The sequence below is a fragment of the Musca vetustissima genome, unplaced genomic scaffold, assembly GCF_032173495.1.
Source record: "Musca vetustissima isolate MV318-11 ecotype Yass unplaced genomic scaffold, APGP_CSIRO_Mvet_v1 utg185015, whole genome shotgun sequence".
Lineage (NCBI taxonomy): Eukaryota > Metazoa > Arthropoda > Insecta > Diptera > Muscidae > Musca > Musca vetustissima.
This window is the reverse complement of record NW_026879135.1, coordinates 1-15,638: the sequence shown is the minus strand read 5'-3', so window position 1 is coordinate 15,638 and position 15,638 is coordinate 1. Positions and strand designations below refer to the sequence as shown.

General features: G+C 36.8%; 2 protein-coding genes across 2 annotated transcripts; one reads left to right on the top strand and one right to left on the bottom strand.

The window, feature by feature from the left end:
• Positions 1 to 1,160: 1,160 nt before the first annotated feature.
• LOC133323943 (serine-rich adhesin for platelets-like) lies at positions 1,161 to 11,870 on the bottom strand (the record flags this gene model as incomplete). Its single annotated transcript, XM_061532843.1, has 3 exons — positions 11,846 to 11,870; positions 5,011 to 9,696; positions 1,161 to 4,948 (listed from the first exon to the last, which is right to left on the bottom strand). Coding segments are annotated over exons 1-3 (8,499 nt in total), but the record flags the coding sequence as incomplete, so codon positions are not given.
• A 3,169-nt stretch (positions 11,871 to 15,039) lies between these two features.
• On the top strand, positions 15,040 to 15,630 carry LOC133323944 (epidermal growth factor-like protein; the record flags this gene model as incomplete). Its single annotated transcript, XM_061532844.1, has 1 exon — positions 15,040 to 15,630. A coding segment is annotated over exon 1 (591 nt), but the record flags the coding sequence as incomplete, so codon positions are not given.
• Positions 15,631 to 15,638: the final 8 nt, after the last annotated feature.

Sequence of the window (15,638 nt, the reverse complement as noted above, 5' to 3'; positions counted from 1 at the left end):
GGAGCCAACACAAGACAAACTACATATAATAATGAATTAAAAAATTTATTAAATACCATTTAATTAAAAAAATTCATTGATAAAACAGCTAATCGTAAAAAAGAATAAAAGAGATCAAACTTCAGCTTACATAAAATAAAGTATAATACTATTGAACTTGGATCCAATTAACTATTCAGAGTATAAAAAATCATGATTCTTACAGAGCTAAAAAATACATACGTTAATTGTATCCAAGTTTTACAAGTGGTAATTTTAATTGGCAGGTTCATTTCTGTTTGACAGCAACAAAGAACATCCCTTTGCATCTCGTTCTACTTCTTTACCGTCAGGTAGTACAATTTTGGCTTTAGCTTTATCTCCATTTATTATCCTGTACTTCGTTATAACATTTAGCCGACGAAGTTTGCTGCATATAGAATTTAAGTTGCTTGCATCAGGAGCATACGCCAACTCAATATAAACAGAAGTTGTTAAAAAGGAATAAAATAAATTCATGATCAGCTGCAAACCAAATACGCGTTTACCAGATTCCCCAGTTTAAAAGTCTTTACCCTTATTTTGCAGTTTTTTCCTATAATACAGGTTTTTAGTCTTTTTTTAATGCTGTTATATCCAATGTCGGGAAGGGCTCTTCACGCTGTTCAATGACTAACACAATCAAACTTATAAAATTTAAAATTTGCAATTTCCAGGGTAGAACAGATTTTTCAGCCTTTTCCGAATGGACTCTTCGGTGGTTATTATATATAATTCTTCTTGACTTATTATTAAGTACAAAATACCCAATAAAATGCAACCAACATTTTGGAATTAGCTTTTTTAGTTTTATTTTTATGGCGTAAAAAGTGTCCAAAATGCAACCATGTACTAGTTTCTGCTCGCCACTGTATATATTAGGGCTAAACACATTATCCCTATAAATATATACCAAGTAGGTGTGCGATCGTTACAATGTCAGGTTCCGCAGTTGCAGCAGTACATAGTATACCTTTGGTATTTCGTAATATTGTTTTCACAAACCCATTTCGACATTGGCAACCCTCTTCCAGGCTACAGATGGCGTTGGGACCACAACAAAGTTTCGTACAAATATTCCCCGGTTTCAAACAAAAATCTTCGAAATTGAATCGGGGCGCTGGATTCAGATTGATATTTACCCCGCCAGCAATCATTATGGAAATATTTATTTTAACCGAAGAGTTGGTAATTTCATTGTTGTTGGTATTATCGGGCATTGAGGGTGGTGGCGGTGGTGGTGGAGGATGTGGCGTAGAAGGAGTTGTAGTTGGGGGAGTGATAATTGGTCTTCTACGTTTCTTGGGAATGTGTTGAGATTTTCTAGCTGGTATTGGAGTTGTTGTTGTTTGTGTTGTTAACAAAATCGTGCTTAATTTTGTTGGATGGCTACCCTTTGTATCCCGTACAGGGTTGTATTTTGTGGTAGTAGGTTCTTTGGATCCACTTTCTTTGAAGATTGTTTCTTCTTCGTCAAGAAGCTGTTTTCTTTCTTTGGATTTTTTACCATTGGGAATTATATTAACGGTGGTTGGGGGTTCAGTATCCATATACCCCACTGTGGTATCATCCGATTCAGGGTTGTATTTTTGTTTGGCATCTGACTTCGTTTCATTCGGCGTATTTCCAAGCTCCTTGGGTGCTGTTTTTTGTATGGGCATTAAATTGCTAGAGGTAGTGGCGGGTTCAGAGTCCGTCACTAGCTCCGTTGAATCTTTAGACAGGCTCTGATTCAATACAGAATTGTGTTTTATGGTACTAGTGGTAGTGGTACTCTCTACAGAGTTGTACTTTGTCAAAGTCGGGGTTTTCGGTTCCTTGGAGGTATTTTCAAGTTCGCTGAGAGAATTTTTATGCGTCGGAATTAAATTGGGTGATGCAGAGTTTTCAAAGTCATCGACATGCATAGTTGATTCTTTAGCCGGGTTAATATCCGTTACAGAGTTGTATTTTAAAGTTGTGGTACTCTCCATAGAGTTGTATTTTATGATAGTCGGAGATTTCGGTTCCTTGAAATTATTCTCAAGTTCATTGAGAGAAGTTTTATGTATTGGAATTAAATTCGATGTTGTAGTGGTCTCAGAGTCCATAAGGCGTACAGTTGATTCTTTAGCGAGGTTATGATCCATTACAGAGTTGTATTTGATGGTAGTAGGGAATTTTAAATTAATTTTTCTCGCCGAGGTTTCATCCTGACCAGAGTTGTATTCAATGGTAGAGGTAGAATAAATTTCCTCAAACTCTTTGGGAGTATTTTGAAGACTCTCAATGATATGACCTGAATTTTTAATATTGGGAACAATACTAAGAATAGTGGACGATTCCGAATCATCATAAATCGCTGTGGTTTCATAAGGTCCGATGTTGTATTCACTGGTACTCGAAGATAACTTCGTAGCCGCAATTTCAAGTTCTCCGGAAGAAGTATTAAAGCTCTGTGGAGTTGTGCTTAACTTCTCGACATTTGAATTCACTTGAGAATAAATTGAATTACCTTCGGAATTATTGAAAGAAATTTCGTCTGCAGAATCGTCAGATATGTCAGGTTCTCCCATTTCAGAAACTTCATTGAATGATCCATGGTCAGGATATTTGTCTAATAATTGCGTATTTTCTGTTGAAGCAGGAGGCCTCTCTTCTGCGGTAATTGAACCCTCGTTGAAGTCCGTTTTCGTCTCAGTTGTCCTGGCATGACCTTCATTGTCCACATTCAAAAAGCTATGTTGACCCGTGGATTCCTCGGTGACATCATCATCATTCTCCCCATTCCAATTACGTATAATTTCAGAGTTCTTCGTGTGTGGTCCATAGTCAGGATAATTAACAAATACCGGAACATTTTCTATGGTAGTCGGAGTAATTGAGTCCTCGATTTCCTCATTTGTCCAGACATTTCCTTCATTATTCACATTCAAAATTGTAGTCTGATCCGTAGATTCCGTGGAGAAGTCTTCGGTAAATCTTTCGAAGTTTTTAGATTCCAAAGTTGCGAGTAGCTCGAATCCATTTTCATCCTTCAAATGTCCTAGACTTTCAGTGTTCTTCGTGTGTGGTCTAGGGCCAGAATTTTCTGTGGAAGACATGAAATCATATTCTATGGAAGTTGTACTAATTAAGGTCACGATTTTCTCACGGTTCGCCTCAGTTGTCCTTATATTTCCTTCAGTGTCTACAGTCAAAATATCCGTAGAATCCTCGGAGATGTCTGTATACGCAGAAACTCCGTCGAAGTCTTTACGTTCCAGAACTGTGAGCCCCTCTACCCCATTCTCATTCTTGAAATTTTGTAGACTTTCAGAGTTTTCAGACTTTGGAGGTTCAAGTTTAAAATATTCTGTGGAAGAAGACGCCACGATTTTATCAGTTGTTACCTCAGTTATCTTGACTTGTTCGTCATTGTTCTTATTCAAAATATGGGACTGATTTGTGGATTTCATAACGATTTCATAGGACGCAGCATCAAAGATCGGAATTTCTGTAGTCAAGGAATCTATACTGACTTTATTTTCCTCTTCAAGCATCGGGTTTAATCTGATCTGTTGGTTATCCGTTTGACTAGCAGATCCGCGTGATAGATACTCTTCTTTGGTGATATTATTTTCCTTGAATGCTTCGTTCAGGGTCTTCGCTGATGACTCCACGGAGTCATGAGATTTAGTTGGTGGGTTTGAAGTAAAATCGTCTCCTACTCCGATATTTTCTATTTCCTTGGTAGTTGAAGACTCTACCCAAGGAACTTGGTTTTCAGAGAAAGACTCTACCAGAGGAACTTCTTTGGAGATGCCACCACTTAAATTTTGCTCAGGTTCCAATGTATCTTCCACAGGTTGCGGTATGGGGCTATTTGTCACTCCCGAATTACCACCTGTCGTTGGAGTTTTAATGGTTTGCGAATTTTGAAGATCATTGTCGTCTTCCGGAATTTCATATTTTGTGTCTAGAAGTGATTCCAATTGCTTGGGAATTTCTCCAGAGCCCTCAAGAGAATTCACCGTGGCGTTTTCACTTTCAGAATCATCAGATGTTGCTTCGGAACGAGATATATTAATTTCCACGGCGGAGATGTCTCCTCTTACAGGTTGCTTCGTCAGCAATGTTTTTTCCACTTGTTGTGGTAGGGGGCTATTCGTCACTGCAGAATTACCACTTAGCGTGGGTGTTGTAGTGGTTTGCGGATTTTGAAGATCATTGTCGTCTTCCGGAATTTCATATTTTGTGTCTAGAAGTGATTCCAATTGCCTGGGAGTTTCTCCAGAGCGCTCAAGGTAACTCACCGTAGCGTTATCACTTTGAGAATCATCAGCCGTTTTTAGAATATCGTGTTCTACAAAAGAATCCACTTGCTTGAGAGTTTTATCGGAGGTCTCGACGTTATTCTCCCTAATGTTATTAAATGTTGTGGAAATTAGAACTTCTCCACTCTCTTGCAGAGTATCTTCATTGGAAATAATTTCAGAGCTGTTAACGTCTTCATCAATTTCATTGCCCTTCGGAATTTCAACTGGTCCTTTCGGAATTTTTCCGTTGTCATCTTCCTCTGCCTTTTCTTTAGCCATCGTTTCCGAAGTTCTAATCTTATCTGAGGTTTCTACCGGAATTATTTCATTGTGTATTTTTTGAGAGCTTCTATGTGTATGATCATTATCCGTTGATTGAGATTTCCCCGATGTAGATGTCACCCTAGACTCCACACTTGCCTGCTGCATACTTTTAGGAGTATCCGTAGTATTTTTGTTTAAATTTGGAACAACTGTTGTAATCATTTTTCTATTGAGCCGGTGTGGATCGGAGCTGATAACATCTTTGCCATCACTAATAAAAGATTCCGAAGAGAAATCTGATCGGAGAGCAAAATCGGCTTCAATATTTTCAGATTCCTTTTGGGAAGATGATTTTCCAATAATTGCCTCCGAACCTGGCACATTATAATCTGTAATTGAAAGCAGAATTTATTGGAAACATTTCTTCGAATCTAAAAAAAAGTTATCTTACCCTTGAGCGTATTACCTTCAGTTGAATATCCCGCCTCAGAAATTGGTTCATTCTTTTCATTATCTGCCGACATAGTCATTTCCTTTGAAAATATTTGTGGCGCCCAAGTAGTCACCCATTCTTCCATATCCGAAGAGAACGCTCTGCCATTAAATAAAGGCTCCTTATTTTTTAATGCGTTCAAGATTTCTCCAGACGATGCCTGCAAATCTTGCCCTAGCAGATCCAATGGACTTGAAGTTGATGTGCTTTGATGGACCCTAAGCACGTCTTCACCATTAGTTTTATTGGAGATTAATTGTGGATTACCGCTGCCAGGGATTGGATTGTGGTTGTGTAAGGAATTTGACTCGGTTCTCTTGCCAGTGACTATCACTTTCTCGAAGTCTGGAGTGGTTTCTTGTTCGGCATTCAATGGACTTGCGGATGATGTTGAATACCGAATATCAACATCGTTATTACTATTTGAATCCTCAAAAATTCGGTTGCTGTCAAGGGATATTTCCTTTGATGCCTTCTTCAAAGTATTTTGCTCTTCAGCAGATAATGAGGTTACTTCCTCCTCTCGATCTAATCGATTGGAAATTGATGCTGTATCATGAAAATTCAATTTATCAGAGCTTTTCAGAGTTTCTTGGGTTTTCTTTGGCATCTTCACTTGGCTTCCCACAAAGTCGGTTGGGTTTTTGGATATTATTTCGACATCTTCCAAAATGTCTGAGGAATCGGATGTATCAGACGTTTCTGTATTGAAATCTTTTACATCTGAAGGAATCTCAATTCCTTCATCCGTATCATTTTCCTCGGCAGTTATTTGATGTTTTCCGACATCAAAATGTTCACTATCGTCAACAGGATTTACCACATCATCTGTCTTCCCGACGTCTTGATTTTCATCAAAGAAAAAGGTTGTTCCTTCTTCGTTATCTATTGGACTGAAAGTTGATGTTGTATGCGGAACCACAAGTTTATTTAAGGTTTCCTGAGATTCGTGCGGTTGCTTCGACATTTTACCAGTTTGGTCTGCTGATACTATTGCAACATCTTTACCTTTGTCTGAGGAATCGGAGGTCTCAGTAGTTGCATCCTTTAGATTTTCTTCTTCTGAAAGATTGCTGATTCCGCTAAATGTGTCCTGTTCCCTGGCTGTTTTTCTCGAGGTATATTCCTTTGCGATTTCAGGACTTATTGTTATTTCAGAATTTGCGGTTTCTCTGACTGATGATTCTGGGATTTTATTTGCATCTTCCTCAGGATCCAAAGGCTTAGTAGTTGATGTTGCATCCTGCTGCTCAATTTTTTCTTCCGAATTATTTTCCTCGGAACTTATTTGTTGATTTTCAGCGGCAACAGTTTCAATATTGTCAAGGGAAGTTTCCATAGCTCCCTTCTCCCTAGCATCTGGAGTTGATCCTTCTTCGTTATCCAATGGATTGGAGGTTGATGTTGCATCGATGTTATCGATGATGTTATTCGAGGTTTTCGAAGTATCTTGATACTCTTTTGTCATCTTCATTTGGCTACCAATATATTTGGATGGGGTTTTCGATATTATTTCAACATCTTCGGCGATGTCTGAGGATTCTGAAGTGCCGCTGGTCTCTCTGTTGGACACTTTTACGTCTGAAGAGAACTCAATGTTTTCATCGGCAATATTTTCCGCGGAACTTGTCTGTTGCTCTACAACCCCAAATGTTTCTCTACTCTCGACGAAACCTTCCACAGCTTCCTTCACCCTGGCATCTGGCACTTCTTGTTCGCTAACCAATGGACTGGAAGTTGATGGTGTATCTGGAACATAACCTGTATCGGAAGATTCCAGAGATTCTTGGGACTGCTTGGACGTTTCGCTGCTTTGGTCTTCAGATTGTAATACAATATATGATCCTTTGTCTGAGGAATCTGAGGTCTCATTGGCTGCTTCACTTCGATTATTCTGTTCTGATAAAGTTGTGATTCCGCTAAATGTATCCAGTTCTGCGGTTGTTGTTCTAGACTCATATTCGTTTGAGATCTCGAGGCTTATTGTTGTTTCGGAACTTGAGGTTTCTCCGGCTGAAGATTGTAGGGTATTATTTGCATCTTTGTCGGGATCAAAAGGTCTGTTAGTTGATAATAAATACTGAAGCTCAATTTTTTCTTCCGCATTGGTTTCCTCGGAACTTATTTGTTGATTTTCAGTGGCAACAGATTTGCTATTGTCAAGGAAATCTTCCACAGCTTTCTTGTCCTCAGCGTCTTGAGTTTCATGAAGGATTGTAGTTTTTCCTTGTTCGTTATCCCATGGACTGGAAGTTGGTGGTGCATCGGGAATATTAAATTTATCAGAGTTTTCCTGGGTTTCTTCAGACTCCTTTGCCATCTTTATTTGGCCACCAACAGACCCCGATGGGTTTTTAGATATTATTTCCACATCTTCGCTGATGTCTGAGGATTTTGATGTACCACTGATCTCTCCATTGACATCTTTTACATCTGAAGGTATATCGAGTTTTTCATCCTTATAATTTTCCTCGGAACTTATTTGTTGTTCTACAACCCCAAAAGTTTCATTATTGTCGAGAGAATTTTTCGCTGCCTCCGTCTCCCTAGCGTATGGTGTTTCTTCTCCGAGATCCAAAGGACTGGAAGCTGATGGTGTATCCGGAACATTAAATATATCAGAGATTTCCTGAGATTCCTTGGTTTGCTTTGAAGTTTCGTTGGTTTGGTCTTTAGATCGTATCTCAGTGTCTGAGGAATCTGAGATCTCGGTAGCTGTTTCATTCAGATCTTTTGCAATTTCTAGGCTTATTGTTGTTTCAGGTCTTGAGATTTCCACTGCAGATGACTCTAGAGTTTCACTACTGTTAATATGATTTTCCGCAGCCCCCTTCTCCCTAGCGTCTGGTATTTCATTGAAGGCTAAAGTTGTTTCTTCTTCGAGATCGATAGTACTGGAAGTTGATTGTGTATCCTGAACCTTCAACATTTTGTAGGTTTCCTGGCCTTCCCCGGCTGTTTCACTTAGGTTTTCCTGTTCTGAAGAAGTGGTGATCCCGCTAAATGTATCCAGTTCTCCGGTAGTTGTTCTCGACCCAAAATCGTTTTCAATTTCGGTATTTATTGTTGTTTCGGAACTTGTTGTTTCTGCGGCTGATGATTCCAGGGTTTTATTTGCATCTTTCTCAAGAGCCAATGGTATGGTCCTTGATGTTGTATCCTGAGACTCAATTTCCCCTCCCATGTTCTGTTCATCGAAACTTTCTTGTTCATTTTCAACCACAAAATGTCCATTATCGTCGAGAGGATTTTCCGCAGCCTCCTTCTCCGCAGCGTCTGGTATTTCATTAAAATGAAAGGTTGTTTCTTGTTCGGTGTCCAATGTACTGGCAGTTGATGAGGTTTTCGGAGATTCTTGTGACTCCTGTGACATTTTCATTTGGCTGCCAACAAATCGGTATGGATCTTTAGATATTATTTCAACATCTTCGTCTATGTCTGAGGAATCTGAGGTATCACTGGTCTCTGAATTGAAATCTTTTACATCTGAAGGAATCTCAAGTTTTTCTTCCGTATTATTTTCTTTGGAACTTATCGGTTGTCCGTCGAGGAAATCTTCCACAGCTTCCTTTTCCCTGGCGTCTGCTGTTTCTTGTTCGGAACCCAAAGGATTCGACGTTGATGGTGTATCCGGAACATTAAATATAGTGGAGTTTTCTTGAGATTCTTTGGGCTGCTTTAAAAATTCGCTAGTTTGGTCTTCAGGTCGTATTTCAATGTCTGAGGAATCTGTGGTTTCAGTGGATGTTTCATTCAGATTTTCCTTCCCTAAATAAATGGTATTTTCGCTCAGCTTATCCTGTTCTTCTTGTGATGTTTTCGATCCATATTCCTTTGCAATTTCAGGACTTAATGTTGTTGTTGCAGAACTTGAGCTTTCTCTAGCTGATACTTCTGATGATGATTCATTTGCATCTTGCTTAGGATTTAATGGCCTGCTTGTTGATGTTGTACCCTGAGAATCCGCCGCAAGAATTGCAATATTGTCGAGGGCATTTTCACTAGCTCCATTCTGTCTAGAGCCTTGTCTTTCATCAATGTTTGAGATAGTTCCTTCTTCGTGATCCGAAGGACTGGACGTTGTTGTTGTTGTATCGCGAACACTAAATTTATCGCGGGTTTTCTGAGATTCATGGCTCAAGTTCCACATTTCATCGGTTTCATTTTCCGAAATTATTTCAACATTGTCGATGATTTCTGAGATGTCGGTGGTAGTGTCATTCCGATTTTCCTCTTCTGAAGGAGTGGTTATTCTCGTCTCATAATCGTTTTCAATTTTGGGATTTATTGTTGGCTTAGAATTTGAGGTTTCTTTCGCTGATCTAGGGTCTAGGCTTTCAGGATCCAAAGGCCTAACAGTTGATGTTGCATCCGGAAAGTCATTTTTTCCATCGGTATTCAAAAATTCCATCGTAGTAGAATAAAATTGAGAACTTTCTTCCCCTCCGATATTTCCAAAATTATAACCAATGAAAATATTTTCCGTTGTAATATCTACATCACGATCTGCATCTTCATCAAATTTGGCAAATTTCATTTGCACATCATCATCTTCGTCTACATATAAATCGGCCACCACGGGTAGGCATTGGCCATTGATGAGGAGATCGGTGGGTTGGCATGTGTCCTCACCTTTCACTTTAACTATGATAGCACAAAATAATAAAACAATTAATTTCAACATTTTATTTTTTCAAAGATCGGTTTCCGATTTTTTTCCTTTCGTTTTCACAACATTTAATATCGTTCCTCTTAGGTCTTATCCGTTAGACTTTCTTTTAAAAACTGTCAAAATTTTTTAAATCGCTATTTGCAATGACCTCCATAATTTGTTATGAAGTTATGAATGACGTATGGAGGGTTGGGGTTAACATCGGGACCCCTTTTCTTGACGATAACAATTTTTTGTGGCCGTGGATATTCTAAGGCCATGCATTCAACGCTACATTATTTGATATGGGATTATGTGGGTACTGTTGTATTGTATTCCAAATTCCTTTTGGGGGAAACACAACACACACACAAAGTAAATTCATATCTGCGGTTTGACCAACTGAATTTTTTTTATCAAACATATGTGTTTGAATTTTTTTTTAAACATTGAAGTTTTCAATGCGCATTTGGAATTTTGCAAGCAAAAAAAAAATTAACAACGACATGACGGATATTCCAAACAATGCTTTAACCTTGAATGAAAATATCTAAAAATAAAGCCGAATCAAATAACTCATAACAGAGTACGAAGTTCAAGGCGCCTTGTGTGTATGGACCTTAAAAAATAATTTTTAAAAAATCTACGCCTTGTGTGTATGGACCTTAAAAAATAATTTTTAAAAAATCCACGCCTTGTGTGTATGGACCTTAAAAAATAATTTTTAAAAAAATCCACGCCTTGTGTGTATGGACCTTAAAAAATAATTTTTAAAAAAATCCACGCCTTGTGTGTATGGCCCTTAAAAAATAATTTTTAAAAAATCCACGCCTTGGACCTTAAAAAATAATTTTTAAAAAATCCACGCCTTGTGTGTATGGACCTTAAAAAATAATTTTTAAAAAATCCCCGCCTTGTGTGTATGGACCTTAAAAAATAATTTTTAAAAAAAACCCACGCGTTGGACCTTAAAAAATAATTTTTAAAAAAAAATAAAAAATAATTTTTAAAAAAATCCACGCCTTGGACCTTAAAAATAATTTTTAAAAAAATCCACGCCTTGGACCTTAAAAATAATTTTTAAAAAAATCCACGCCTTGGACCTTAAAAAATAATTTTTAAAAAAATCCACGCCTTGGACCTTAAAAAATAATTTTTAAAAAAATCCACGCCTTGGACCTTAAAAAATAATTTTTAAAAAAATCCACGCCTTGGACCTTAAAAAATAATTTTTAAAAAAATCCACGCCTTGGACCTTAAAAAATAATTTTTTAAAAAATCCACGCCTTGTGTGTATGGACCTTAAAAAATAATTTTTAAAAAATCCACGCCTTGTGTGTTGTCTTAAATAAATAATTTTTATAAAATTCACGCCTTTGTGTGGTACTTAAAAAATAATTTTTAAAAAAAATAATCCCCTCAAAAAAATAATTTTTAAAAAATCCACGCCTTGTGTGTATGGACCTTAAAAAATAATTTTTAAAAAATCCACGCCTTGTGTGTATGGACCTTAAAAAATAATTTTTAAAAAATCCACGCCTTGTGCGTCGATGGACCTTAAAAAATAATTTTTAAAAAATCCACGCCTTGTGCGTCGATGGACCTTAAAAAATAATTTTTAAAAAATCCACGCCTTGTGTGTATGGACCTTAAAAAATAATTTTTAAAAAATCCACGCCTTGTGTGGACCTTAAAAAATAATTTTTAAAAAATCCACGCCTTGTGTGTATGGACCTTAAAAAATAATTTTTAAAAAATCCACGACTTGTGTGTATGGACCTTAAAAAATCCACGCCTTGTGTGTATGGACCTTAAAAAATAATTTTTAAAAAATCCACGCCTTGTGTGTATGGACCTTAAAAAATAATTTTTAAAAAATCCACGCCTTGTGTGTATGGACCTTAAAAAATAATTTTTAAAAAAATCCACGCCTTGTGTGAGGGAGACCCTCCAAAATAATTTTTTAAAAATCCACGCCTTGTCTGGAGTTGGACCCTCAAAAATAATTTTTAAAAAATCCACGCCTTGTGTGTATGGACCTTAAAAAAAAAAAAAAAATTCAAATTAATTTCCTAATTTTTTTTATTTTTTTGTAACGGCTCATGGAGAATAAAACATAAATTTTTAATTACCACTACATACGTCTGTTTATTATCCCCAATGCCATTGCTTGGCCTTAACTTTCAATTCCATAATTCGAACACCCTAATATGTGTGACCTTATCAGTATTCGAAGTGTTAAAGCTTCATAACCACGAAGTCCACCAGAAGTAGCACAAGTTCATTTTGCAATTTAGTTGATATAAAACTTCGCACAAGAAAACACATTCGCTCTCTCTCCCAAGAAATGGCCAAAAATTTGTTCCAGTTTTGCCTTCTTCTCCTCCTACTATTGGAGCTGATGTCTCTGGCGGAGGCCCAATTCTGTTTCCAGAATTTCACCCGCCCAATGAATGTCAAACGAGATAATCGATTTGTCAAGGCAAATATCACAACCACTATAAAAGTTTGCTGTGAAGGATACGAACGCGATCCGAAGGAAAAAAGCCGGTGCAAACCGATTTGTGAAGAGGGATTTTCATATGCCAAGGGTCAGTGTATACCGAAATGTGATAACTGTGAGCTCGGGGAATGTTTATCGCCGAATAACTGCAAATGTAATAACGAAGGCTATAGCTGGTCGGCTGATAGAGGATGTGGCCCTAAATGTCCGGAAAATTGCGGAAATGGTGAATGCCATGAACCGGGTGTGTGCAAATGTTTGCCTGGTTTTCATTACACGGTGGCTGAGGGTTGTGTAGCTGTTGAGAATAATCGGAATGATCAGATCACACATGAGGAGGGGCAGGATGACAGCAATGGTCCCGAAATGGAAGGATATATTAGATATTTGGGCAAGAAACTTCATTTTATTGGTCATATATTAAAGGAATCTAAGTAAAAAAATAGTTATTAATTTTTTCTAAGCGCTAATTTATTTTTTAAAAAATAATCTAAAAAATTTTAATTTTAATAAACTGCAATTAAACAAATTTTGAAAAAAACTATGAAACACATACTCCATGCTATGTAGATTTTTTTTATCTTAGAATTGCCATAATCTCTAAAAAAAACATGTTCGGAATATTTTCGAAGTCGCTTTTATCTTCAACTGTGTAAAATCGTATTCTGGAGGCGAGAGAAAAAGAAAACAATGTTCAAAACCGATGATAAGGACTGTGGGAGCCAAACACCCAAAGCTGATAAAATTCAAAAAAATTCTCATGCTGCTGCATTTCTTGGAAGCATAATATGAAGCGATTGTTCGATCATGCAAACGATGGTTGGTTAAAAATGATTAAGAAAAAAAACATCCGAAATAAAACATTAAAAAAAATATTTTTTCAGGATTTTTTAAAAATAATTTTCAGACTTAACACAGGGCGTTGATTTATTAAAAAATTATTTTTTAAGGTCCATACACACAAGGCGTGGATTTTTTAAAAATTATTTTTTAAGGTCCATACACACAAGGCGTGGATTTTTTAAAAAATTAGTTTTTAAGGTCCATACACACAAGACGTGGATTTTTTTAAAAATTAGTTTTTAAGGTCCATACACACAAGGCGTGGATTTTTTTAAAAATTAGTTTTTAAGGTCCATACACACAAGACGTGGATTTTTTTAAAAATTATTTTTAAGGTCCATCCATAAACACAAGGCATAGATTTTTTTAAAAATTAGTTTTTAAGGTCCATAAACACAAGGCATAGATTTTTTTAAAAATTAGTTTTTAAGGTCCATACACACAAGGCGTGGATTTTTTTAAAAATTATTTTTAAGGTCCGTCCATAAACACAAGGCGTAGATTTTTTTAAAAATTAGTTTTTAAGGACCATACACACAAGGCGTGGATTTTTTTAAAAATTATTTTTGAGGGGTCTACCTCCACACAAGGCGTGGATTTTTTTAAAAATTATTTTTGAGGCACTTCCTCCACACAAGGCGTGGATTTTTTTAAAAATTATTTTTTAAGGTCCATATACACAAGGCGCGGATTTTTTTAAAAATTATTTTTAAGGTCCATACACACAAGGCGTGGATTTTTTAAAAATTATTTTTTAAGGTCCATACACACATAGCGTGGATTTTTTCAAAATTATTTTTTAAGGTCCATACACACAAGGCGTGGATTTTTTTAAAAATTATTTTTTAAGGTCCATCGATACAAGGCGTGGATTTTTTAAAAATTATTTTTTAAGGTCCATCGATACAAGGCGTGGATTTTTTAAAAATTATTTTTTAAGGTCCATACACACAAGGCGTGGATTTTTTAAAAATTATTTTTTAAGGTCCATCAACACAAGGCGTGGATTTTTTAAAAATTATTTTTAAGGTCCATCGACGCAAGGCGTGGATTTTTTAAAAATTATTTTTAAGGTCCATCGACGCAAGGCGTGGATTTTTAAAAATTATTTTTAAGGTCCATCGACACAAGGCGTGGATTTTTTAAAAATTATTTTTTAAGATCCATGGACACAAGGCGTGGATTTTTTAAAAATTATTTTTTAAGGTCCATGGACACAAGGCGTGGATTTTTTACAAATTATTTTTTAAGGTCCATCGACACAAGGCGTGGATTTTTTAGAAATTATTTTTAAGGTCCATCGACACAAGGCGTGGATTTTTAAAAAAATTATTTATAAGGTCCATCGACACAAGGCGTGGATTTTTAAAAAAATTATTTATAAGGTCCATCGACACAAGGCGTGGATTTTTAAAAAAATTATTTATAAGGTCCATCGACACAAGGCGTGGATTTTTTAGAAATTATTTTTAAGGCGTGGATTTTTTAAAAATTATTTTTAAGGTCCATCGACACAAGGCTTGGATTTATTAAAAAAATTTTTTTTAATGTCCATCGACACAAGGCATGGATTTATTAAAAAAATATTTTTTAAGGTCCATCGACACAAGGCATGGATTTATTAAAAAATTATTTTTATTTTTTTTTTATTATTTTATTTGTGTCGATGGACAACACAAGGCATGGATTTATTAAAAAATTTTTTTTAGGTCCATACACGCAAAAAAATTTCGGTTTTTGTCTTTCTATTGCGAACACCCTTTACATAAAATATTTTTTTATCAACCATAAAAATGTTTAGCTAAAAACCCCTTGCTCGAATTCCGAAAAACATGAATTGAAACCCGATTTGCGAAATAGTTGATAACGAACTTTATCCGCGACAACACACAAACTAAGTCACAACCGGATTATGGCCACGGACACGCGACGTTCGATATTTTTAAAGCTCGCCATTATTTCATCGCTTCTGATGGTGGTCCGGTGTCATATGTGTTTACAGGAGAAGACCAAAATCAAGGCCGTCATACGCAATGGTCGCTTGGAAAGGGTACCCATAAAGGCAATGGTCAAGGACTGTTGTGAAGGTTATATGGCCGATGAAGCTAATCCCTCACAGTGTGTATCGATTTGTCACGATGGCTTCGCCTTCGTAGACGGAGTTTGTATTCCGAGCTGTGAGAATTGTGAAAATGGTGAATGTCTGGCACCGGATGAATGTAAATGCAACGATGGCTATGCGGAGACGAGTAAAGGCTGTGAGCCAATCTGTGATGAGTGCATCAATGCGGTGTGTATCAAACCGGGGGTGTGTGAGTGCAAGGAGGGCTTTGTTTCCACCCCTCATGGTTGTGTCCCCTCACCATGTCAAGGTTGTGAAAATGGCTATTGCCTAAAATCGGGTGAATGTCAGTGTTCGGTTGGCTATAGATGGTCCATGCGCGATCACAAATGTAAACCGAAGTGTAAACATCGTTGTCGTAACGGCTTTTGTTCGGCACCGAATCAATGTTCGTGCTATGAAGGCTATCGAAAATTGGCGAACAATGAATATATTTGTCTGCCCAAGAAATGGGATGAGGCAGAGGG